At 52.0% G+C, this 23526-nt stretch overlaps 4 protein-coding genes across 4 annotated transcripts; 3 read left to right on the plus strand and 1 right to left on the minus strand.

Annotated features, from left to right (window-relative positions):
- Positions 1–20: 20 nt before the first annotated feature.
- Positions 21–2343, minus strand: INS49_014508 (uncharacterized protein; the record flags this gene model as incomplete). Its single annotated transcript, XM_043175198.1, has 2 exons — positions 21–1585; positions 1737–2343. The coding sequence occupies 2 exons, from the start codon at positions 2341–2343 to the stop codon at positions 21–23; spliced, it is 2172 nt and encodes a 723-aa protein (XP_043020155.1).
- A 2997-nt stretch (positions 2344–5340) lies between these two features.
- On the plus strand, positions 5341–6215 carry INS49_014509 (uncharacterized protein; the record flags this gene model as incomplete). Its single annotated transcript, XM_043175199.1, has 3 exons — positions 5341–5792; positions 5849–5935; positions 6062–6215. 3 exons carry the CDS (start codon positions 5341–5343, stop codon positions 6213–6215), a joined length of 693 nt encoding a protein of 230 aa, XP_043020156.1.
- A 256-nt stretch (positions 6216–6471) lies between these two features.
- On the plus strand, positions 6472–7137 carry INS49_014510 (uncharacterized protein; the record flags this gene model as incomplete). The annotated part of the gene is made up of 1 exon (XM_043175200.1): positions 6472–7137. The coding sequence occupies one exon, from the start codon at positions 6472–6474 to the stop codon at positions 7135–7137; it is 666 nt and encodes a 221-aa protein (XP_043020157.1).
- Positions 7138–16676: 9539 nt separating this feature from the next.
- Positions 16677–23439, plus strand: INS49_014511 (uncharacterized protein; the record flags this gene model as incomplete). Its single annotated transcript, XM_043175201.1, has 10 exons — positions 16677–16868; positions 16948–17075; positions 17151–17215; positions 17328–17681; positions 17742–18978; positions 19032–19768; positions 20238–20261; positions 20873–21718; positions 21823–22593; positions 22664–23439. The coding sequence occupies 10 exons, from the start codon at positions 16677–16679 to the stop codon at positions 23437–23439; spliced, it is 5130 nt and encodes a 1709-aa protein (XP_043020158.1).
- Between the last annotated feature and the right edge of the window lie 87 nt (positions 23440–23526).

Consider the following 23526-nt stretch of genomic DNA (forward strand, 5'->3'; position numbering starts at 1 on the left):
ACCATCGCATTTGTCCAAGTCTAGTCCAAAGCCAGGATAGCCCTCTTCGACGCGTCTTCCCGGACCCAGTCCACGATTCTCGACCCGACATCACCAATGAGTATCTCATAGTGAGGCCCAGGGAAGAACAGCCCGCAGTGCGCGCCGACCTCGTCCACATCCTTCATGTAGACCTCCACCCACGTCCGGTCCCGGCCGCCGCTGACCTTTTGCGGGAGCATGCAGAACTTGCGAAGCTTCTTCTGGCCCGCCCCTGCGCCAAGGGTTGACTTCCCCTTGTCGGTTGCAGGACCGTCGCTCGGATTTCGTGGAGATGATGGCGCTGCTTCTTCCTGGTCATGGAAAACGAGGTCGGTGAGCTGCCGCTCAAGTATCTGTGCCTGTGCCGGCGTCACCACCTGGGCTTGGGAAGGACGGGACGGGTCCGCGGCCGAGTTCACTTCCTCGTCTTCTGGTGGCCCGACAGCCTTTTGCTTTCCTTGCCCCTGCTCTTTGGCCAGACGCTTTGCCTCTTCTTTCAGGCGCTTATCGGCCTCTTTCTGGGCCTTCTTCTGGCGCTTCTCGACGAGTTTTTGACGCTCCTTGATGGCCTTGTCCCGGTTCTTCACGGCCTGGTCGTAGGTCTTCTGTGTCCGTTTGAACTCCTTTTCGGCTTGCTTTCTTGCTTCTTTGTCACTGTATTTCGTAAAATCAGGAGCCTGTGGTGGCTCAGGAGGGTCTGGTATCGCTGGTAAATCTTGGTCTATATCGGCTGTTCCATCTTTACTAGGACATGTCTGTGTTGATGTTCCAGGTGTGGGTTCTTCCTCTGCGGTCGCAGAAGACGATGCGTTTTGGGCTTCTGTCTGTATGTCAACATTGCCACTTCCGTCGCCATTCGATGATTCTGGTATCTTGGGCCCGCCGTTTTGCGCTCCTTTTTTGGGTACCTGATCTGACCCATGCTCGTCCATGTTCTCGTCATCAGATACTGGTAGAGGTTCAAGTACGTGTAGGGTCTGAGGCTCTTCATTATCACTGTAATCCTCGATCGAGATCCTGGGAGTCGATGCCTGGGAACTCCCCGGGCCGGTCTGCTGCGATTCTGGCGCCACCGGCTTCAGATGAGTATCGGCACGCTTCGGTGTTGAGGGCTCTTTTGGGATGCCCGTCGAAACGGTGTAGTAGTTGACAAAGCGAACCCTCGGCTCCTTGCGTGATCCAGATGTAGTGTTCAGCTCATCCACATCCTCTAGCCGGCGGATTCTGTTGTACCTGTTGTTCAGAGAGCTGTAGTCTGCAAGGCAGCTGCCGAATTCCAGGTGCGACAGTAGGTGATGGTATGTAGAGCTAAAGAGGCCATCTGAATAGTGCTTCTTGGCAAAGTGAGCGACGTTCTTCCACCAGCCCCTGTCTACGAAGGAGACATCGTTGAAGAAGGTCGGATTGAAGTTTGGATCAGGCTGTGGGCCAACCGACGCATTGGACGACATGCTCGACAACGGTACAGGAGACATGGTGCCTGATGACGGCCCGGCATCCGAGGATAGGCTTGGTGTCTGCTGTAGACTGAGGGATCCGGAGGCATTCTGCGAGGCCAGAGACTCTGCGAGAGCTTGTTCCCTTCCTGGAGGGTCTGGGGCTTTCCGAAACAGACTGGCTATGCCAGACGTGATGATACCAGGGTGAAGACCCAGCAGCGGGGCATCCAAGGAGATGGTGCCCAGTATGCGGTGCTTGAATGGGCTGCCGTAAACGGGATTCGGAGAGGGCTAGGGACATGTTAACGGAGACCATTGGACAAGACAAGACAGGGGAAGGTTCATATACAATGAGCGCCACATCGGCAGCAAGAAGTCCTCCCATTGAATGCCCGACCAGAACTACATCGGTGTCCTCCTTCTCGTGAGGCTCCAGCCAGGCACTGAACTTATCTCTGGCCACTTCGATGGCTTTGTAGGTCTTGTACCTGGGATAGATCTTGGAATGGACGACATGAGACTCGCTCAGCTGTTCCCGCAAGAAGTAGTGGACGTGTGCGGGGAAGGAACGGAAGGAGGTGTTGTCGCCCATGAAGCCATGGATGTAGACAACCAGTAACGTCCTCCTGTACTCATTCTCGTTGACAGAGGGCACCAGAGACTGAGTGCTGGACGAACGTGGGTCTCGTGTCTGCCATGCATGCTGAGGACCCAGCATTTCTGAGCCAGTCTCGCCAGGAGACTGCCATGGCTGCTGGTATGGCGAGCCCAAGCTGTGAGCGGCGTACGGCGGCGGCGGCGTGGAGGATGACGCCGGGCGCGAAACCGGAGCCGGAGCTCTTCCTGGCGATGGGGCCTCGCCGTCGCCTTTGGACCAGGCCATGACGTCACGTGTGGTGTGGCCTTCAGCAGAGGGCGGATGGGGACGAGTTGACCGACACGGACGCACGCCTTGAACAGAGGGTGATTCAGTGAAACCAAGTACCGACAGTCATGGAATTTGGGTTTCATATGGCCCTTACAATGGACCGCTATGTCCAGGCCGCGAGAAGCAAACACTTGGCGCTAGCAGAAACAGGCTCAGCCCCGCAGCTTTCTCCGCGAGTCGTCGCCTGCTGTGGATATGGACCTGCGGTGCATGTTGAAACCACAGTACAGATTGGCTGCCCAGCTGCCCAGCATCCCAGTCGCCATTGGCCAAGTCTTTGCATGATGATCTGTGAGAAGTGCCGCTTTCCAGGGTTTCTGTCCGCACAAGAGAAGAGGCTACCGTGCTCGGCACTGCGTCTTGCGCATGCCCCGTTTGGACATGAGTGTGGCGCGGCACCTCGCAGCCACGGAGACTCCTGGCAATATAGAAACAATTATCCATTGTGTACCAGATCTACCACATTGATCCCGGGAGTTTTGATATCTCGCCCACCGTTGAATACGCACGGGCAAATCTGCGACTCGGTGAGGCTGCAGGAGAAAATCCATGGAAGCAAGTTGCCTACTAGTCAGTCAGTCAGTCCGTGTCCCGATTCCAAGGCCCGTTGCCGCTGTGCCCCCGTTTGTTGTTGTGCGCGGGTGGAGCATGGGTGGAGGGGTGGGGGGAGGTTGGATGCACGGGCGCCGGGGAGCAGGGCCAGTTCGGAGCAGTCCACCAAAGACGGTATTCCCGGGAGCCCGTGGGACCAGGGAAACCGTCTTTCTGCTTGAAACGCTCTCGACGGCTGATGCGACGGCTCGGACGGTCCTGGCGGGCCAGACGGTCCAGACAACCCGTGTGGGTGCGGCCCATCTTGGTCGCGAGGGGAACAACCAGGCTTCGGCTTGAGCCTTGCCCGGCTCAGAATTCCATATTCATCTCCGTTGTCCTCGGAACCCTCAAGTCCATCCACGGGTCGGTCTGGTTCGGCTGAACCTCAAATTTTGGGGGTTTGGGTTTGGGTTTGGATTTGGACTTGGTTTCTATTTCCGTCGGCCCATTGCGTGATTGTGATTAGCAGGCCAGTGCTTGCTGGGCTGGGCGAAACATTGATGGCCGCATTCCTGGCGATCGGCCAGGAATGAGCGAGAGAGATTGCACCACACCACGCGCACACCACACACGTACGCCAGCCCAGGCGCACGAGGGCCCAGACTGTCTGGACGGCCGGACACCTTCTAGAAAGGGGAACATCGGTCTCTGCCTCGCGACCCTTCGAAGCCAATGCTGCAGCAGGACAAGTGCACGTCCGTCCCAGATGCTACCGCGCCACGCAGCAATAGCGTCGCCCTGAATACGAACACGGCCTGCCTACCGCCGACCTACATGCACCTCATTAGCCAGGTACCCGCGTCTGTGTTCCTTGCCCTCTGCTGCCGGCTGCTGCTAATGCGAACGCCCTTGATGCTGGTGCCGCCTGTGCAACCGAAAGGGCCCCCGAGAACCCCCAATTCCACTCGCTCATGCTCTGCTCTGCTCAGCTCAAACCAGATCAGCTCGACTCACACGGCCCCCCGACCACTGGCAATCTCAGAAGTCAACCTGTTGAGTTTTCGGACGTGGTCGAGCGTCATCTGATGTCAAGGTTGAGTTCGACAATTAAAAGTGCCAGTGACAGGGGGGACCAAGTTCTCTGAGAATAGGCCCCGTCGTGAACGGCAACATGGGACCACCCGGCCAATCACAGCGCACCCGCCCATCCACCGTGTGGGAGGAGGGTGCGCGAGCCGAAATTTGATGGAGCCGATACATCTCCTTTGGTCTCCTCTGGTCTCCTCTGGTCTCCTCTGGTCTCCTCTCTGCCCTCTCTGGGGGAGCCCTTTGAGGTGATTGCACGCTCGTTCGCGCCCGTCTGGCTCCTGGGCTGTCGTAATCGCAATCCCATTCATAGCACGCAGGCACGGGAAAATAGCCCTTCTCTCCATAGCGGGCTGCACTGACTAGTCCCGACCGAGTGCTGCTTGCTCACTTCGTCGTTCCCTTCCCTTCCGTGGACAAATCTCGTCCCGTCCAATCCCTTGACTCCCTTTTTTCCCTTTTTCCTTTCCTCCCCACCACCTTCCCGAGTGATCGCGAGGCACGTTGCGCGCGTGGTTGTCCTCATCACTTTAGTCGACGACGAGGAGCGGTTGTGCAGGAGAAAAAGTCGAAAGTCCACAAAGACACGAGAAGCCGTGTGTCATTCGCTCCCACGCAAGCTCGGGTTCTATTGGCCGGCTCGGAGAGAACAATGAGGTGAACGGGTCCGCGGGCACCCCCCTCCTCCTCCAAAGAAGACTCCCCAGACTTGCAAGACGAGACCGAACAAAAGAGACAACAACAGGACCGACTGCGTCGACGACCGCGATATTGGATTCGATAGCCGACCTCGACCGTCGCCTCTCTCTCCGCCTGGCCGTTGCGTCCAATCCTTTCCGACACGATTTTGTGTTTGCAAACGCTGCGTCAGCAATGGTTCTGCGCCAGCCAGTCACTCCTTTGCCAATCCACCAAAGCCAAGCTTTCGACAAGCCATCGCCGGGCTCCCATTCCGGCCCAGTCACAGTCCCTACAGTCGCTCCAGGCGCTCCGGTCGCTGTCACGGTCACGGTCACGGTCACGGCTACTGTCAGCTGCATGCTGCTCGCTGGCAACTGCGCCTTGCCTCGCATCGCATCGCCCTGTCTTGCCTTGCATACATAGCGTCCAAGCCGTCCAGTCTCCATTGTCCAACCGAATCGTAGGCGCAGGAACCGGAACCCGGTCCGCCTCCAGCAATACGGGAAGCCCGTGCTGATCGACAACACACCCCAAAACCTAAATCCGAAGGGGGCATTCTATCCCACGCTCGTTTATCACTTACTACACTAGACCATCGCTCGCTACTCTTGTCACACGCCCCTCTTTAAGAGGCATTGCCGCCCCGGCGCGATGACTAACCACTTTTACGGGTCTTCACTCTTTCAGGCCCGTAAGACTGACCACCACCAACACCGACACTCGCACTTGCACGGGCGCAGTGTCAACCACCTTCGCTCGCATGCCCACTTCCACAGGCGCCAGGAGGAGAACGAAACCGCAGACCTGGATCCCAGCGACCCCACCATCACCGAGGTTGTGCAGACCATCTCGGTCGTCCAGGTCATCGATGGCTCAGGCGCAATCATTGAGACGCAGACCTTTGCGTCCAACCCGCAGACCAACTTGCTAGATGCCGAGACGGGGTCCACCATCGACACCGGGTTCAAGGCTGTGTCAGTCACCTCCGACTCCGCCGGTGCTGCGACAACCTCGCCCACCGCGACCGAGACTCCCATCTCGTCTGTGGACCCCGTCTCAGCTACTTCCGAGACCACACCACCATCTGCGAGCCCCTCTGATACGTCCTTGACTGCCACCTCCTCTCTTCCGCCCCAGGAAACCACCGACGCCACCACAGTACTCCCTCCAACTTTGTCTTTTCCTCCGACTTTGTCATCTTCTTCAGCCTTCCCTTCTCTGAGTTCCACTTTCAACTCCACCATCTGTGAGTAACCCATCCCGCAACAGAACGCTCTTGCAGCACGCGGCTAACTGTTTGATAAAGCCTCTTTTACTTCTTCCTCGTCGTCATCTTTGTTATCTAGTTCATCCACTCGTTCAAATTCCACAGTGACTACCGCTTCATCCTCGACAGGAAGCTCTACGGCATCCCAGTCGCTTTCTTCGCTGGTCACGACCCTGTCGTCTTCATTCTCAGCGGACTCCACAAGTGGAAGTGGCACAACTTCGAGCCCGCTTTCAAGCTTCACTTCCAGCTCAAATAGCCCTACGACTTCCTCGTCGGGGGCATCTTCAACATCCTCCGGCTCAGATTCATTATCAGCGTCACCTTCATCTACGCTTGATGTATGGGGCGGTGACGGCTCCACAGGAACTACCATACTTGCCACGCCCTCTTCCTCGTCCACGTCAGCATCTTCTGGTTCCTCCAGTAATGACGGAACTCCACCGACTGGCACGGTCGTCGGGGGTGTTGTTGGCGGTGTGGCCGGACTCGCGCTTTTAGTTGCGTTTGCGTTCATGCTCCTGAGGTTGAGGAAACGCGGTTGGTGCCACCTGCGTCTTGGTGACGACAAATCCATCACTCCAGCCACCAGGGCTGTGGATGCTGGGCCTTCAGGAGACGGCAACGGCGGCGGCGGCAGCGGCGCCAGTGGCAGCGGTGCATATGGCACCATGCAGCAGCGCTCATCAGCGCCTTACTCAGTTGCCTCCTCGCTCGCTGCCTTGGCAGGAAAACGGTCTTCTCGGGAGCGGTCCAACACGGGGTCAGAAATGGCCGAGAGAGGCTTTGTCCGGGTGTCTGGGAAGAAGCTGCCGCCCGTGCTCCAATATGGAGGCGATGGATATTCGGATCCCCGCGACCGAAGCAGTCTCAATAGCGATGCCACGGTCTACCGGGACTCGATGGCCATTTTCAACCAGTCCAGCACCCCTCAGCGCCTGGCTCTTGGCTCTCCTATGCGGCCAGAGAGCGGTGTCATGGTCTACAACCCAGGGCCGGCGAAGACGCCTGTCACGGGCGAAGTACCGAAGACGATCGACTCACCGACACTCCCGCGGAACTCGACGCTTCCGCCGCCCGACGACATTGGCAGAACTCTTGCAGCCCAGGACCACTCCCGCGACGGCGCGGCCTCCCGAACATCGCGGGGATCGGCCAGGTTCACCGAGCAGCTCTCCTGACGGCTGAGGTGATATTCAACCTGCTGCCACGTGTCATTCATCTTTCGTGCTACATAACGTTCACCCGCTCGGATCTCATATGCCGGAGCTGTGTATGACCTACCATATTTCAACCATACTTCTAATGTTTTAAAACTTAGTTATCTTGCCCGGGACTATTTTGTCCATGGCAGTGGCGGCTGATGATGTGCCTATGAAAGCGCAATACTGGATTTTGGCGTTTTTTTGTCCTTTTTATATCTTGGATACCACTTCTTCAGAGGCAGCGGACATTGAAAATTCGCATTTTATGGACAGTATGGAGGTTTGGGGGGAAAAGAAAAGACCGCTCCACCGAGTTGAGCGACTTGGCTGGGAGCCTGGCTGGTCATGGGGATACGGGTTGTTGATTCTTGAACTTTTCTTTTTGTTTGTTTGTTGTTGGAGGACAGAGACGTGAATGACCGGCCGGGCTCTTTTAGGAGCAGCGCATTACTGTCTGAGGCAATGTGCCTTTGTACATAATAGCTGGAGGCGAATATACTCTTGATGAACAGGGAGGGAAATGGGCCGGTCGTGCCCATCCCCTCCCTACAATGCCCTTGGCAACCCAAACCAGGAACTGACCAGTCTCTCCTTCTTCTCGCCGTGATCGCCTCGAGGGGTCCCCGCAGATCATCAATGCCGCTGGTCATGATGGGTGGCAGGTCTTGCGAGGCACCGTTGGCTCCGTCCGGGTCGGGGCCCGTGTCACCGCGGGCCGCGAGACGCAATGTACTGTCCCGACGTTTACTTGCTTACAATATCTGTCCCGACGGTGGGCACTCCTTCCCGGACAGGTTCCACGGGCTCACTCGCTCACCTCTATCCCTCGTGTACTGCCCCCGCCTCCCCGCCCGCCCACCGGCCGACCCCGTGGTTCGTCTCTACGTGGCCGTCGGGAGCCCGCCTGACTACGGTCCAGCGGGCACCCCCTGGGGTCGAGGCATCGATCTTTCCGGAAGCCTGGGCAGGCGGGCGGGAACAAGCCAGGACGGCAGGGACGAGGGTATTGGGCACGGGCATGAGAGAGAGAGCATGGGGGCGGCGCGGTGCGTACGTCAGCCTTTTTCTTGCGCCCAGGGGAGCCGCCAAGGGGGCCGAGTTGGACACATGCGATTGAAGGAATCTGGAGGGTGTTGTTGATTATTTCTTTCTTTTCTTGTTCCTGTTCTATCATGCCATGATGACCTCCGGGTCCAGGCCTACAAGGGTCCAGAGGCGGGCCTGCCTCTGGATAGAACCGCTCCCGTCGTCCCATGAATTACACAGCGAGCAGGCCCCCCAGCTCCGGGTCCCACTAAATCGTCCGGTCGCCTCCTGGTACTGACTGGGTTTGCGGGCTGGCAGGGTAGGTAGGTAGGTGGGCAAGGGTATATACCTGGGTGGGCGGGAAGATGGGGATCCAGGCCCAGCGGTTGATGCGTTCAGTCAGTGGGAGCTGGGTTGGTGTGTGTGGGCTTCGTCTGATGCAGGCTAGGCGACAAGAGGGGGAAAAAAAACCTTTGTTATCTTGGGGTCTTGTTCCTCCCTCTTTGCTTCTCCCTCTCACACAATCGGACAGTCTATTCCTCCATTTACTCCGATTAAACGACTATGTGTGCAAATGCCTATCTGCCCCGGGGTTGACTGGTCCAATGAGCGGGCGCGGATGGGCTGGGCTTCGTGAAGATGTATCTTGAGACAGACGTGAAACGGCCAGGGGGGAGGTGCTTCCTCCTGCCGGGCGACAAGATGGCGGGCAGCAGGGCGACCGCTTGGACTTTTGGGGGCGGGGGAGGGGCTGTGGGAAGGGGGGCCTGCCAATGACAAATTGTGATTATTATACTCCTACTCCTGGTGGACTCGGTGTGCAGTCTCGAGACGCCGTTGGGCGGATGTTTCTGGCGGCCTCAAACCTCGCAGGAGAGGGAGCGAGTGTGTGTGTGTGGGGGGGGGGAGGGGGAGGGGGAGGATGAGGAGATCACGGCCGTCTTGGTACAAATCAGCTCGGTGGCATCAGGCTGTGAGGAAACACGGGCGCCCACATGGACATGTGTCGGTTGCTCGGTCCGGGGTGGGAAGGGGGGATGTTTTGTGGGCGTTGTGGGCGTTGTGGGCGTTGTGGGCGTCGAGGGCAGCGATGCGGTCACCGAGGGCAGATCGCCGGGTCCTCTGCACTCTACGCGACGCGCTTCCTGTTTGGGACGTGGGCAGAGGAGGACTGAGGGTTGATAGCGAACATAGAAGTGCTGGCATATGTCATGCCAGCCAGGGCAGCAAGGGCCCACAAGGTTGACTTAGCTACCCTTGCTGTATCGGAGAATTATTTCGTCTCTCCTCTCTGTCTCGATTCGACCTGACGGAATGCCGGCAACTTTGGCTGCGAGGCAGGTGCACGAGGGAGCAAGCAGGTGCTGCTGTAGATGGACCCTGGGGCCCCACCTCTCACGCAGTATAAGCCACGCCGGTTCCAGGCGTGCAAACCTTGGATAATCGCATCACCGACAGCAATAGGCATTGGGGGGATTAGACTCGGACTCTTCCTCGTCCCCTATCCCGCCGTCGTACGACAGTTGGGATTCGGTATCGGATCCCACGATGCACAAGTCCATGCGCAGCGAAACGTGGCCTGGGGTTTCGTGGCTGAACTCTGGCGGGCGGTTGATTGTTCGTATCGCGTACGGCGGGATCGTAAATGATCAATCACTCACTGCACGAGAAAGTGGGTCCGCTGTCTGTCTCAAACGAAGTGATGCCCCCCCCCTGTCGTTTTAATTAGCTATCCCCCCCCGCACTAAAATTTAGCTATAAACGCAGAATACGCACCAAGATTCTTATAAACACCCTTATTAATGTTATTATGCATTTAATTTAATAAAAGAAAAGTTATTATAACCCCATTTTATATATATTTTTAAAATAATTAAAAGTAGTAAAATTAACTTAAGCTTATTATATTAAGGGGCATATGCTTTATTAACTTTAGCTTAAGATAATTATAGCTTACTTAAATTAATAAATAACTTATTTTAACGGCCCTTAAAAAGCAAAAGCTTAATTATTATAACTATATATTTATTTATAATGTTAAATTATTTACTTTATTAACAAGGCATATATTAATTAATTAATAATATTATTATATATAAAGAAGCTAATAGCAAAGATAAAGGTTGCTGCTGCTGCAAAATAAAAGCTAGCAACTTAATTAAAGCCCTTTTAAAATAAGCAAATAGCTACTTAATATGCTGCCTAGCGTATTGCTAAAAATATTAAAGAAGTTACCCTTAAAGCCATTCTTAATAAAAATAATGCTTTAAGCAGCTTAAATAAAGCTAAGGGTATTTATGCTAGCCAGGAAATATTAAGTATATTTAAATCATTGCCATTAATTAGCAATGCTAAGGGTAGTAATATTAAAAAGCTAAAAAGCCATTTCTTATTAAGGAAGTTGCTAAGGAAAGCATTTTTAATATTATATATAAAAATTATTAGCATAAAAGCTTTTTTAATGCCGTTAATAAAGTAATAAAGCTTTAAGTTTAATAATAATAAATATAAGGCTTTTAATATTAATTTATTGCTTAATAAGCTTTTTTTTAAAATAAAGAATTAAGTTAAGGCTAAGCTTATTAATATAAGGAATATAATAATTAAGCTATTATAAGTTTTATTTAAGGCAAGTTATTAGCTATAAATAAGAATATTCCTAGTTTAATTAAGTATAGTAAAAAAGATTAAAAGGCATTTTAAGGAAGAACTTTTTAATAATAAGATTATAAAGATGCTTTTATTAAGCAAGGGTTTTTATTATCTTATAATTATATATACTTATAAAGTAATACTTTTAGCAATGTAAATAATACCTTATAGCATTATAACGCTAAGGTAATTAAGTATTAAAATCTTTAAGCCTCCTTTATTAGCAAGATTAATATTTAGCTTAGCAAATGGTTTATTAGCAGCTAAGCGCTTAAAAAGTATCCCTTTAATAAGAAAGTTATTATTATCTTAAGGCTTTTAAAAAGGGTTAATTATTGCCTATATAATAACTATAATAAATGGCAATTAATTGCTTATCTTTAAGGCTTATAAAAAGCTAATATAAATATAGTAATGCTTTAAAGGTTTTCATTATAAGGCTAATTATTACCATTGCAATAAGGGAAACTCTTTATAGTAATAATGCTATATTAAAAAGGACGGCATATATATAAATATTGCTAATGCTAATTTAAATATATAAGTATAAGCAATAGTTAATGACAAGGCTGCCGTTTAAGGGCCTTTAAAAAAGCTTTTTATTAAGTAAATAAATGCTATTAAAGCTAATAAAAGTAATAAGGAACTTAATAATAATAATATTAGCCTTATATATAAGTAAAAGAAGCCTAGAAAAGGTAATAAGTAAAGGGAAAGCGGTATTAATATAATGATTAACCTATTAATTAATCTTTATACCCTTGGCTTTGGGTATAGGTACTTGGTAATGCTGCCATTAGCGCTATTAACGCCTTTATTAATATACTTATTAAGGGGCTTTAAAGAGCTGCTGGCATTATTAGCGCTAATAGCTTTTTACTTAGGCAGCCTTATACATTATTATTAACTGCTTATGCTTTTATTATTGCTGCTATAGGTGCTTAGTAATTAAAAGGCTCTTGGCAAAGACTTTATATTTAAGGCCTTATAAAAGCATTTTTATATATTAATAAAGAAGAAGTAATTAATAGAGTTATAAAAGGTTATAAAGCGTAAAGGCATTAATCTTTAAGCTTTATACTTAAAGAAGGATATTTAGTTTAATGAAAAGGGCTTAAATGGTGTTAAATTAGTTAAAAGGCTTATAAAGCTATATTTAAAGGAAAGGGAGGACTTTTTTGGGCTTTTTAAGAGCGATAAGAAAAAGGAGGGCTTGTTGCTGCTATTAATGTTAATATAGGATGAAAATTATGATTTTTAGCAAGCAAAAAGCCCCTTAATATTAGCTAATAATGCATTAATATTAAAGAGTAAATTTAAGGCGTTTTTTAATAAATTTTAAGCGTTTAATTAATATTGTTTATAAGAGAAAGAATAATATAGTTGGTAAAAGAGTTAATAAAGTGGTTATATATAAAAAAAGAGTGTTTATTTAAGTATTTAAAGAGTTAATTAAGAAAATTAAGTATATCTTTTATAATAAATTATTAGTTATTTCTCTTTAACTACTTTAATAATACTTTTTTTTTACTAACTTTCTTATTATTAAAAAACTTATTATAAATAACCTTATTATAATACTTTTTTCTTCTTATTAACGCTGCTTCTTTTACCCTTCTTTTAATTATATAGCATTTTTATTGCCCTTTATTGCCATTATTATCTTTAAATCTCTTCTTTAATATATGCATATAATAAAAATATTCTTTAATTACCTTTATATATTAGCCAACCTTTAAAGTGCTTAAGTATAAAAAATTTATAAATTTTTTATTATTATTATAGTTATTTATCTTATATTAATATTAATAATAAATATACTTTTTTAAATCCTTAAAATATGCTTTAATTAAGTTAAAATTAAAGGAATATGGCGGTAAATATACTAGCTAAATACTCTTTATTTTAATAGCTATGTAAATAGCGTAATTATAATGCTATAAGGCATTATTTATTATAAGGATTAATTAAGGGCTTAAATAAGCATTTATTTAAGGGAAAACCTTCTTAAAAAGCTATATTAAGAAAAACTTCTTTATTATATACCCCTTATATATTATAATATTAAGAAGATCGCTAATTATAATTATTAACAGTAAATAAAAGTAAGCGCCTTACTTAAGAAGACTTTTAACTTAAAGAGTATACCTTAATAATGCCTAGCTTATTCTTTTTACGTTATTATATTTATTAAGTTTTAATTTATTATAAAAGATAAATATTTTAATGATATATTATAATTTAAAAATCTTAAAAAAGTAATAGCTTTAAAGGTTTTTATTATATTGCTAAGCTAATATATATACCTGCTTATTGGTTTAATTATATGCCTTAAGGGTTCTTATAATGGTTTTTATTAAGTAGTTAATTTAGCATGTTTTGGTAAGAAAGCATTGCATTTTATTAAGGTATATATTTAGCTTATTAAGGAGAAAATCTTTAAGCTTTTATATAGCAATGAAAGGGTATTAATAATGCTTAAAGGGCCTGTTATATTAAAGAATATTATATACTTTTAAAGCTTATTGCTTTAATTTAACGGCATTTAATGGTAATAATAAGGGCATGCTTAGTATTATAATATTTATAATTATAACCCTTTTTTAATATTATTAAATTATTGCCTTATTATATTAAAATTTAGCTTATAGCTATTTATTTAATGGTAATAAGTTTAAGCGTAAATAAAATTGCAATATTTACAATTTTATGCTTAATAAATAGTGGCTACTTATTGTAATAATCTTTCTTTTGCTAAATTAAGTGCATTAAGTAATATTAATAAGGGTATCTATGAAAATCTTAGTGCGTATTCCACGTTTACAGCCAAATTTTAATGCAGGGGGGAATAGCTAACCAAAACGACAAGGGGGGGGCATTACTTCGTTTAAGACAGACAGCGGCATCTTTGTGAGCCCCAGTCTGGGGGAGGGGGGAGGCGGGAGCCTCATAGCACGCAGGACTCTACAGTGTGTATACTTCAAAAGCGGAGCCTCGCCTGTCACCCTGTAGCGTACACCGCACCGCAACGCATAGTCTACACAGGTTTTCAACGACCGGGCAAGGGTGGGTATGACCACAGCCGAGATTTAAGGTTGCGTGGTACCTGCAGCTTACATCTGGACTTTTGCGTCATGGAGGGTGTGAACTCTGGGACGAAGGGCAATGAATCGCTGATGTTGGCGCTGGTCTCGGGGTTGGGAGCGTTGGGTTGTCGTCACGATGAAGAAAAAAGAGGGTTGCGCGCAGTCCGTGTGAGGTGCCTCTGTTGATTGAGCCAAGCCACCTGAGAACACACAAAAAGCACAGGCAAGAGACTGTGTGGTGGAGATAGAACACAGGGCAAATTTAGATAGATGGTGAGGAAAGCTGTCGTTGCATGCAGCTTGGCACAGGACAGAGTCGGGGGCCGGCAGCGGGGGCCACCGAGATTCACTACCCTGCTCCCACTCGGGTGCGCCTCCCGTGTCAGAAGTCTTGTCTTGGTACGGACGGGAGACTCGGGATCGTCGTCCTTAATTATCGTCTGGTAGCCCGCCGTGTCGAGCCGTTGTGGGTACGGCACGCACATGGGCAACATGGCCGTCATGTCGTGCCACGGATTGAGCCTCGCACCTCGGCAGACTGCCCGTCATAAACCTCTGTGTGACTGTCGGCCGAAATAAGAGATGGCCTAGCCTGTCTACACTGTAGGAGACTTATCAGGACTAAGACCAAGACCATAGCCACTCCAGGCGCGACAGTCACCTACGTTGCGCTGAGACAGCCTGGCATCTCTGTCATCATCAGACATCATGCGGCGTCATAGACGGGCCCGCGTGTAATGCAACCAACGAAACCCGACGGGCCTGCGCCTCGTGGAGACATACAGTGAGCCGGAAGACAGGCAGCTAGCTGCCGCTTAGCTGTTCGAGGTGACAAGTGCACGAACCCAGTTCATGCAGGCCAGAAGCTTACCGCGCGAGTGTGACGGATGGCAGAGGGCGAGTGTGAGAGTGAGGTGAAGAATAGAATCAGACAGCAGCAAAGCCTTCGACAGGCTGGGCAGCGGTGTCGCCGACGTCTGTGTGTTGTGACAGGCTTCATATCTCCCCCCCCCCCAATCCTCCACGCCTTTTTTTGCGCCTGGTGGTTTCGGGATGGCGGCGAGAGGGCAACCTGTTGCGTCTGACGATGCTGCGCTGCACTTGCAGGCCAAGCTACGGTGACATGTCCCGTCACACCTCGTGCCCAGCACCAAAGGGCAGCCTAACTCGCATCGGGAGATGGTGTCGACGTCGACAGCACTACGTACATGACCTGGCACCTAGATGGGCTGGTTGTGGTTTGTAAGCCACATCATGTGCGTACGGGACAACCTTGGAAGCATCTATCCCACATGGACTAAGTGCCGTTGCCGCAACCTAAGAAAACCTAAAACCCAAGCTAGCCCTGGGCGTTGCCGTCTGCCATCGCTATCACGGGCGTCAAGTGCCACGCCTGACAAGCACATGAGGTACACAACAAAGGAAGAGGGGCAGGGATGCCGCAGTGTATCAAAAGCAAAAATGACGCGCTCTCGCTCTGCTCCCGCCGAACTCAACTGCTGGGGAATTGTCAGCATGCAGAGCTTCAGGGTGACAGCAAAGAATAGCAGTAGATCCTAAGAAGGACGGCATTGACGTCCACCAAACCCAGTTGAAGACCGAAGTCCGGCTCTCCCAATTCGTCGGAACACCCACCGTACCCAAACTCTCAGCACCTGCAGAGCATATGCGTGTACAGTGTATTCGGGGCTGCCTCTCTCTTGCCGACTTCTTTTTTTGGGCGAGAGGGGGTGGTAGGTGGTGTGGTGAGCATCACTTGAGACGGCCGCCCTGGCGCGTGTGAGAGGGACACGGCCAGGCCCATGTCCATGACCCCTGCATCTGCATTCTGCATCTACACATCTGTCTGTCTGTCTCTGGGCTGACAGGGCCGGTTGACTGGGCTTGATCTGGCTTGATCCGACCTGGCTTGGCCTGACTTGACTGGACTTGACTAGCAGACAACCACCCTCGAAAGGTTGGCGGGAGGCTGGTTGGGTTTGTAATGTGCCAACCTTGGACCGTGGCCGATCTCAACAATACGCACGCAGTATTGCGTCGGCGCACAGGCTCGACTCCTAGGATCAGCGCTCCCCTGCAACCTGCGACCCTGCCCTTGAGCCCCTGCGTAGGCACTGTGGGTACCCAGACAGCGGACCGGGCAGCTTGCAGGCTGGAGGTCTAGTCAGGCAGTGCGGTAGGTAGGCAGGCGACAGGTCTCGGTAGGAGGACTAGGTAGGCAGGTACATACCTGCTCTGCTTCAGCAGACCAACCCTGGTACCCCGGCAGCTTGGAGGGGATCCCCAAGGTCGCTGCGACTGGTGGGCTTGGCGAGACCTGCAACAAGTCTAAGTACCCACTGCCCCGCCGTCTTACGTTCTTCCCGGCCGCTGGAGAGCTGCCACTTACACCACACCCACCCGCACCCGCGCACGCCCACACACTGCATCCACCTGCAACAGCGGTCCGGACCATTCATTGACTGATCACCACCCAACCTGACAGCGGCCTTCTTCTCTTCCTACCACCTCAACTAACTGCACGCCCGAGCCCGTGGTCTCGTGCACCAATATCTCGAACACGAATACTCGAGCTTCCCAATCTTCAACTCCCGACGAGGACCACGCAGCCCTCCTAGGCCCATACCAGCGCAGAAAAGCCGCACCCGATCCCAGGCCCAGCCCCATTCTCTGTACCAGCCGCAGCCCCGGCCCATCCAGTCCCCGCCAGTCAAAGTAAATTTGGGCTTCGACATCACCATGGATCACCATATGGGTGGCTTCCAGATGCCCGCCATGGCGCATCCGCCGCTTATGAACCAACCTCCTCAGATTTTCGGCGCCCATGCCTACGATGGTTTGCCAATGCAGCACCTGCCTCCGGAGCTCACGGCCCAGATGTTCGGAGACCCCAATGGACTGCTCGACGACGCAAACGAGGCAAAGAGGAGGAGGATCGCACGGGTGAGTACTGCCCCCGTGCCCGCGACGGCACCGCGCCCTGTCACCAGTCACGCACGCCAGGCTGACTCCTCTCCCACAGGCTTGCGACATGTGCCGGAAGAAGAAGATCAAGTGCGACGGAAAGCTGCCAGCATGCACACATTGCATCAACTACAAGACCGAATGTGTCTTCACCCAGGTCGAGAAGAAGCGCAACCCGCCCAAAGGGTGAGTGCTCGTCCTGCAGCACCCGGCAGTCTGTGCCGCCACCGCCAGAGACACCTCCAGCTGACAACTCGATAGTGCGAAGTATATCGAGGGCCTCGAGAACCGCCTTGGTCGCATGGAGAGTCTGCTGCGTCTGTCAGGTACGCCTTGTTTCCCCTGTTGCTCCCAGACGGCCTCACCGCGGCATCCGGTTGTTCCGGTTGTTGCCGGCAGGCCAGACATGTGCAGTCGCGCACTGACCATCCCGGGCAGGTCTTCTTGGTGAGGACGATGGCGCTACTGACCTGGGAACACTCGAAAAGAAGCTTGCCGAGAAGAGACAAGAGTCAAGACAGGCTTCGCAGGCAGCTCCGTCTAACCCGACCTCGCCATCACAGGCAACCTCCGTGCAGGACACTGGCGCATCGACCCCCAGGAGCGCACTCACCTCCCCTGAGCCCCCTAAGGATGATGAGAAGCGCAAATCGATCGATGGCAGCAAGCAGCAGCAGCAGCAACAACAGCCGCAGCAGCAGCAAGAACAGGGCCAGGAGGAGGAGGTCGAGGCTCTTTCTGAGATGATGTGCTCCCTTGTCACCAACACATCTGGCGAGACCAGATACATTGGTAAGCCAAAGCACTCATCCCTTCCTGTCGCCCCCGTTTGTGTCTGATTCCGTAATACAGGTTCTTCCTCTGGCTTCTCCATCTTCTCGCCCAAGGGAATTCAGTGGGTCAACGAGAAGACGGGAGACAAATCCTTCCAGCAGATGATTTCTCATGTCTCCATGGACGACCACAAATGGAACAACTGGAAACCCGAGGTCTTCGGCGACCTGTTCCAGCGCCCCGTCTTCCTTCCACTCCCACCGAAGCATGAGTGCGTCTCGCTGCTGCAGGACTACTTCGATAATTTCAATTGCATGTTCCCGCTGTTTCACCGGCCCACGTTCATGCACCTGGTCGAGAGGCAGTATTCCAAGGATCCGTACTCGGGCTCTGGGTGGTGGGCCAGCCTCAACGTTGCCCTCGCCATTGCTCACCGCTTGCGAGTGATGAGCAACCTGGTCCCGCACGAGGAGGACGCGAAGGCATGGGGGTACATGAAGAATGCAATGGCCTGCTTTGCAGAGTTGGTGATGCGCAACACCGACCTGTTGAGTGTCCAGGCCCTCTTGGGCATGGCCTTATTCATGCAAGGCACCCCTAATCCGCAGCCATCCTCACTTCTGATAGGTACCGCTATACGCCTATCCCACAACATTGGACTGCACAAGCGCGGCACAGGTTTCAACTTGAATCCCATCGAAATTGAGCAGAGGAAGAGAGTCTTCTGGATCGCGTACATGCTGGACAAGGACCTTTGCATCCGGTCCGGCCGGCCCTTTGCACAGGATGACGACGATATGAACGTGGAACTCCCGGACACAGATCCTGAGGATAACATCGGCAACATCCCACTGGCAGATGGCAAGGGCAAGATGAACCTCTTCCGAGTGATGTGTGAGTTGGCTCTCATCGAAAGCAAGGTCTACAAGAGACTCTATGCAACCAAGGCGACGAAGCAGACGGACGGTGAACTTTTGCAGACCATTGGAGAGCTGGACCAGGAACTAGAAGATTGGAAGGACAGGATGCCTATCGAATATCGACCCGAGCATGAGATTCAGGCGTCACATACGCCTCTCATACTGCACGTTGTCATGCTCCATTTCACCTACTACAACTGCCTCACAACGATACACCGGATGTCGATACACCGTGGTTATTGGACGAGTCGTCTGTCGAACTACGCTATACAGGGGCTCAATGCCAAACCCCTGAACCCAAGGGTCTTCAACTCGGCTGCCCTATGCACCTCGGCAGCGAGAGCATCCATTTCACTGCTTAAATATGTCCCCCAAGGAGATTCATCTGTAGTCTGGTGAGTGCTGTAAAACATCCAATCCACCCTAGGCAATAAGCTAATTAGTCCAGGATGGTACTGTACTTCCCTGTGACTGCGCTCGTCACACTCTTCGGAAACATTTTGCAAAATCCCCTTGATCCCCGAGCGAGGTCAGATACACGGCTGTTGAACATGGTTGTTACCTTCCTGTCCGCACTAGGGCAGGAGATCGAGACGGGTGGAGTGCACCGCACTATCGGTATTTGTTCCGAGTTTGAGCGAATCAGCAAAGTCATGATCGAAAAGGCCGAGAAAGAGAACGCCGGGCGCAGGAAGCGCAAGAACGCCGAATCCTCACAGGCCAACAAGCCCACAACCAACACCAACGCGAATCCAATCCGGCGGGCATCAACTTCGAATCACGGGTCTTCTTCATCGGCACAAACACCCAGGCCGCCAACGGCTAGCGCGAATACGCCCACGCCGCGGCAATCGCACAACGAGACCTTGTCACCGCCAGCACGTACTGATGGGCAGGCCTTCAGCCCCATGACAGCGTCGAGCCACAGCCCCTCGCCGGGCCACCCACCACCTGGATGGACGCCAGACTTTTCTGGGGGCGATCCCATGGAATTCACATCCTTTGCTGAGCTGACTGGATTTGGGCAGCTTCACAACGGCCCCCCGCCACCGCTGCAGTCGCCACCAGCTCAAGGGGCTGGGTTCCAGCAACCACTGATACCGCAAGACCTGTACGCGCTGCCCATGAGTTTCGACTGGGACTGGGCGGAAATGAGTGGAGGCGCGTATCCGAGTGTGGAAAATGGTAACTTTGGGGAGCCACGATAAGGCTGGCAGGTCCAGGTTCAGCCCTCAGAGCTATAGATTTTGTCACGGCTCTGTGACGCCGACCAGTGGAAAGCGTGGTTCGGACCTGTCGGTTTGAGACTGGAGGGATCTGCCACCACACGGTGTACATGCGACCAAGGCGACAAGATCGGCTTGATACTCATCTGTATTGTGCCTGCTGCCTCTGTGCGTTGAGGGAGGTTGGGCGAGCATTTCTTTCATCTAATTCACCATAGGGTATGGTTTACGTGCGTTGGCCAACTAGATAACCTCGTCATGGGGGACCAAGAACGTTATGAAAGCAACAAGTTGCAATTTTCTACTGGACAGTTCTTCACTAAAGTGATAAGAGTGCCCACGGTACCGTAGCTTTTGTGGACTTCACCATGCGAACGATTTACGTGAAACATCTGTTCTACACAGCGAAGGGTCTAACCTTTGGGCAGATAACAAGTCGTGGGGTATGATTCGTGAGTGCCACCAGCCAGGGAGGGCAGAATAGATGGAGGAACGGGGGTTAAACCCTGGGTGTTCGGGCTCATTTGTCAGCCCAACTGGTGGTAGCTCCGGGGAGCCTGAGCATGTTAGCATCATTGAGCCAGCCAGCCGGAGGCCAGGCGCAAAACGTGACGACTGCACGTAATCACTACCTAGGTACCTAGTTACCCTTTGCACAGGAACCTCCCGACCTTGCTGGACCACCACGACAACAAGACCGGCTGGAGCTGAGCTACTGGAGTACGACTCGGCGGCACCAATTCCTTTCGCGACCGTGTCGAGGTAGCAAGGCGTCCGTGTGTGCATTCCGTCGTCATACGACGAATTGCGTGGGGTTTTGGCTCGACCCGACCACCCCATCCAGTCATCCATCCCGCCGCCACCTTCCAGCTCACACCTCCGTGCACCTCCCTTCTTCCACCTCCCAACCCACACATTCCGGCCTCACCCAAAGCATGACTACGTTATTACGGCCGGCATCGCGCCAGGTCGCCCGCCTGGCGCTCTCGTCCCTGCGCACATCTTCCACAATCAGTGTGCGGCGCCAGAATACCGAGAATAGCACCGTCATCGTCATCCGCAGCCTACCTCCTCCCTCGCCCTCGTTTCTACTCGACCGGCCCGCCACCACCCGAGAAGCCCAAGGACGAGGCCAAGGACGAGCACAAAAATGCCGAGGAGACCACGCCTGGGGAACCGAAGGAGCCTCCAAAGCTCCCCGACGGCTGGGTATGGCTGAACGAGGAAGACTTGGTGATGCTCAAAAAGATGGGCGATATGGTGCCTGCAAGACATAGGCAGACATTCGCAGACGTGGAGAACGAGGTCAAGTCAAACGGAGCGCCCCAGGAGCTCAAGGATCTGTTGGAAAAGGGGCGAACAACCGGGCTCACCCTCGCAGACTCTATGAAGGTCATCAAAATAGCCCACAAGCTAGCGACAAGGATGGCCAGGGGTCCCGATGGCCTCGACGACAGCGACTCCCCATTCTTCAACCACAACGAAGGCCCGCGCAACGAGCACAACAACCAGAACCAAAATGAGCAGCGGAGTCAGGGCCAGAAGCAGAACCCGAGGAACGACAAGAGCCAGCCCAAAGCATTCGACGGTGGCGATATACTGGCTTGGGTCGTGACAGCCGCGCTTTTCTACCCCGTCTGGAGCATGATATTCCCCAGCGAATCCCGAGACATAAGCTGGCAGGAGCTTCGCAAGAACTATCTGGACAAGGGTCTTGTCGAGAGGCTCGTGGTCTACAACAGCAGCAGGGTGAGGGTGGATCTGAACCAGGAGGCCACCAGGTCCATGTACCCCGACAGTGTCGCAGCGAACCCCGGCTTCCACTTCTACGTGTCCATTGGCTCTGTCGAGACCTTTGAGAGGCATCTTGACGAGGCCCAAAAGGAACTCGGCATTCCCGCCACCGAGAGTATTCCGGTCACATACGCAGAAGCGGGCCAGCTCGCCAACCTACTCCTAGCCTTTGGCCCCACGTGCTCATTGTTGGCCTGATCTACTACACCATGAGGAGAGGTCCTGGCGGCGGCGGCGGCGCTGGAGGCGGCATGTTTGGCTTCGGCAAGAGCAAGGCCAAGATGTATAACCACGAGAGCGCCGTCAAGGTCAAATTCGCCGACATCGCCGGCATGGACGAGGCCAAGGTCGAGATTATGGAATTCGTCTCTTTCCTGAAGAAGCCGGAGCGGTTCCAGAGGCTAGGCGCAAAGATCCCTCGCGGTGCCATCTTGTCTGGCCCCCCTGGAACTGGTAAGACACTGCTCGCAAAGGCCACCGCTGGTGAATCAGGGGTGCCGTTCTTCAGCGTCAGTGGATCCGAGTTCGTGGAAATGTTTGTCGGTGTCGGTGCCTCGAGAGTGCGGGATCTGTTCGCGCAAGCACGCAAGAACGCCCCTTGCATTGTTTTCATTGATGAGATTGATGCCATTGGTCGATCTCGAGCTGACGGGAACCGCAACTTCGGTGGAAACGAAGAGCGCGAGGCAACCCTGAACCAGATTCTGACGGAAATGGATGGCTTCAACACGCAGGAGCAGGTCGTGGTTCTTGCGGGAACAAACAGGCCGGACGTTCTTGACAAGGCCCTGATGAGACCTGGTCGTTTCGACAGACAGATCTACATCGACAGGCCGACGATGAAGGGACGTGCGGATATCTTCAAGGTGCATCTTGCCAATGTCGTCACCAAGGAGGAAATGGAGCATCTTTCCGGAAGGCTCGCTGCTCTGACACCAGGCTTCTCTGGCGCTGACATCGCCAATGCCGTCAACGAAGCCGCCCTCGTCGGTAAGTCTACCTATCACGCCAATTACTGCTCATGTGAAGCTGACTTGACTTTTGTGTATAGCCGCAAGAGCAAACGCTGAGAGCATTGAGATGATCCATTTTGAGCAGGCCATTGAGCGTACCATCGGAGGTCTGGAGCGGAAGTCACTTGTCCTCGGCCCTGAGGAGAAGAAGACCGTGGCATATCATGAAGCTGGACACGCCATCTGTGGCTGGTTCTTCGAATACGCCGACCCCCTGCTCAAGGTGTCCATCATTCCCCGCGGTCAGGGCGCTCTGGGCTATGCGCAATACCTTCCCAGTGGAGATGCCTACCTGATGAACACGAAACAATTAATGGATCGCATGGCCATGACACTGGGCGGTCGCATCTCGGAGGAGCTCAACTTCACAACCGTCACAACCGGAGCAAGCGACGACTTTAAGAAGGTGACGGCGATGGCCACCAACATGGTGACTCGCTGGGGCATGTCGGACAAGCTGGGCCCCATCCACTTCGACCAGGACCAGAACCAGTTCAACAAGCCGTTCGCGGAGAACACGGCGCAGCAGATCGACGCCGAGGTCAAGCGCATCGTGGACGCCGCGTACAAGCAGTGCAAGGACCTGCTGACGGAGAAGCAAAAGGAGGTCGGCATCGTGGCGGAGGAGCTACTGAAGCGGGAGATGCTCACCCGGGACGACATGGTGAGGCTTCTTGGCCCGCGGCCTTTCAAGGACAAGGAGGAATTCACCAAGTACTTCGACGGGACTAAGAGCGCTCCGCCGCCGCCTCCATCCGAGGGTGGGACCGAGACCCTGGACGACCCGCCAGCCCCGTCACCCGCTTTCCAGCGGTGGCAATAAGGTCTCTTCTCTTTTTTTTGGGAGCAAAGGGGCTGCTGTCGATTACAACTCTACTCTACTCTTAAAGGGAAATACGGCCCGAGCGTC

Source organism: Diaporthe citri (genome assembly GCF_014595645.1).
Source record: "Diaporthe citri strain NFHF-8-4 chromosome Unknown scaffold_8, whole genome shotgun sequence".
Classification (NCBI taxonomy): domain Eukaryota; kingdom Fungi; phylum Ascomycota; class Sordariomycetes; order Diaporthales; family Diaporthaceae; genus Diaporthe; species Diaporthe citri.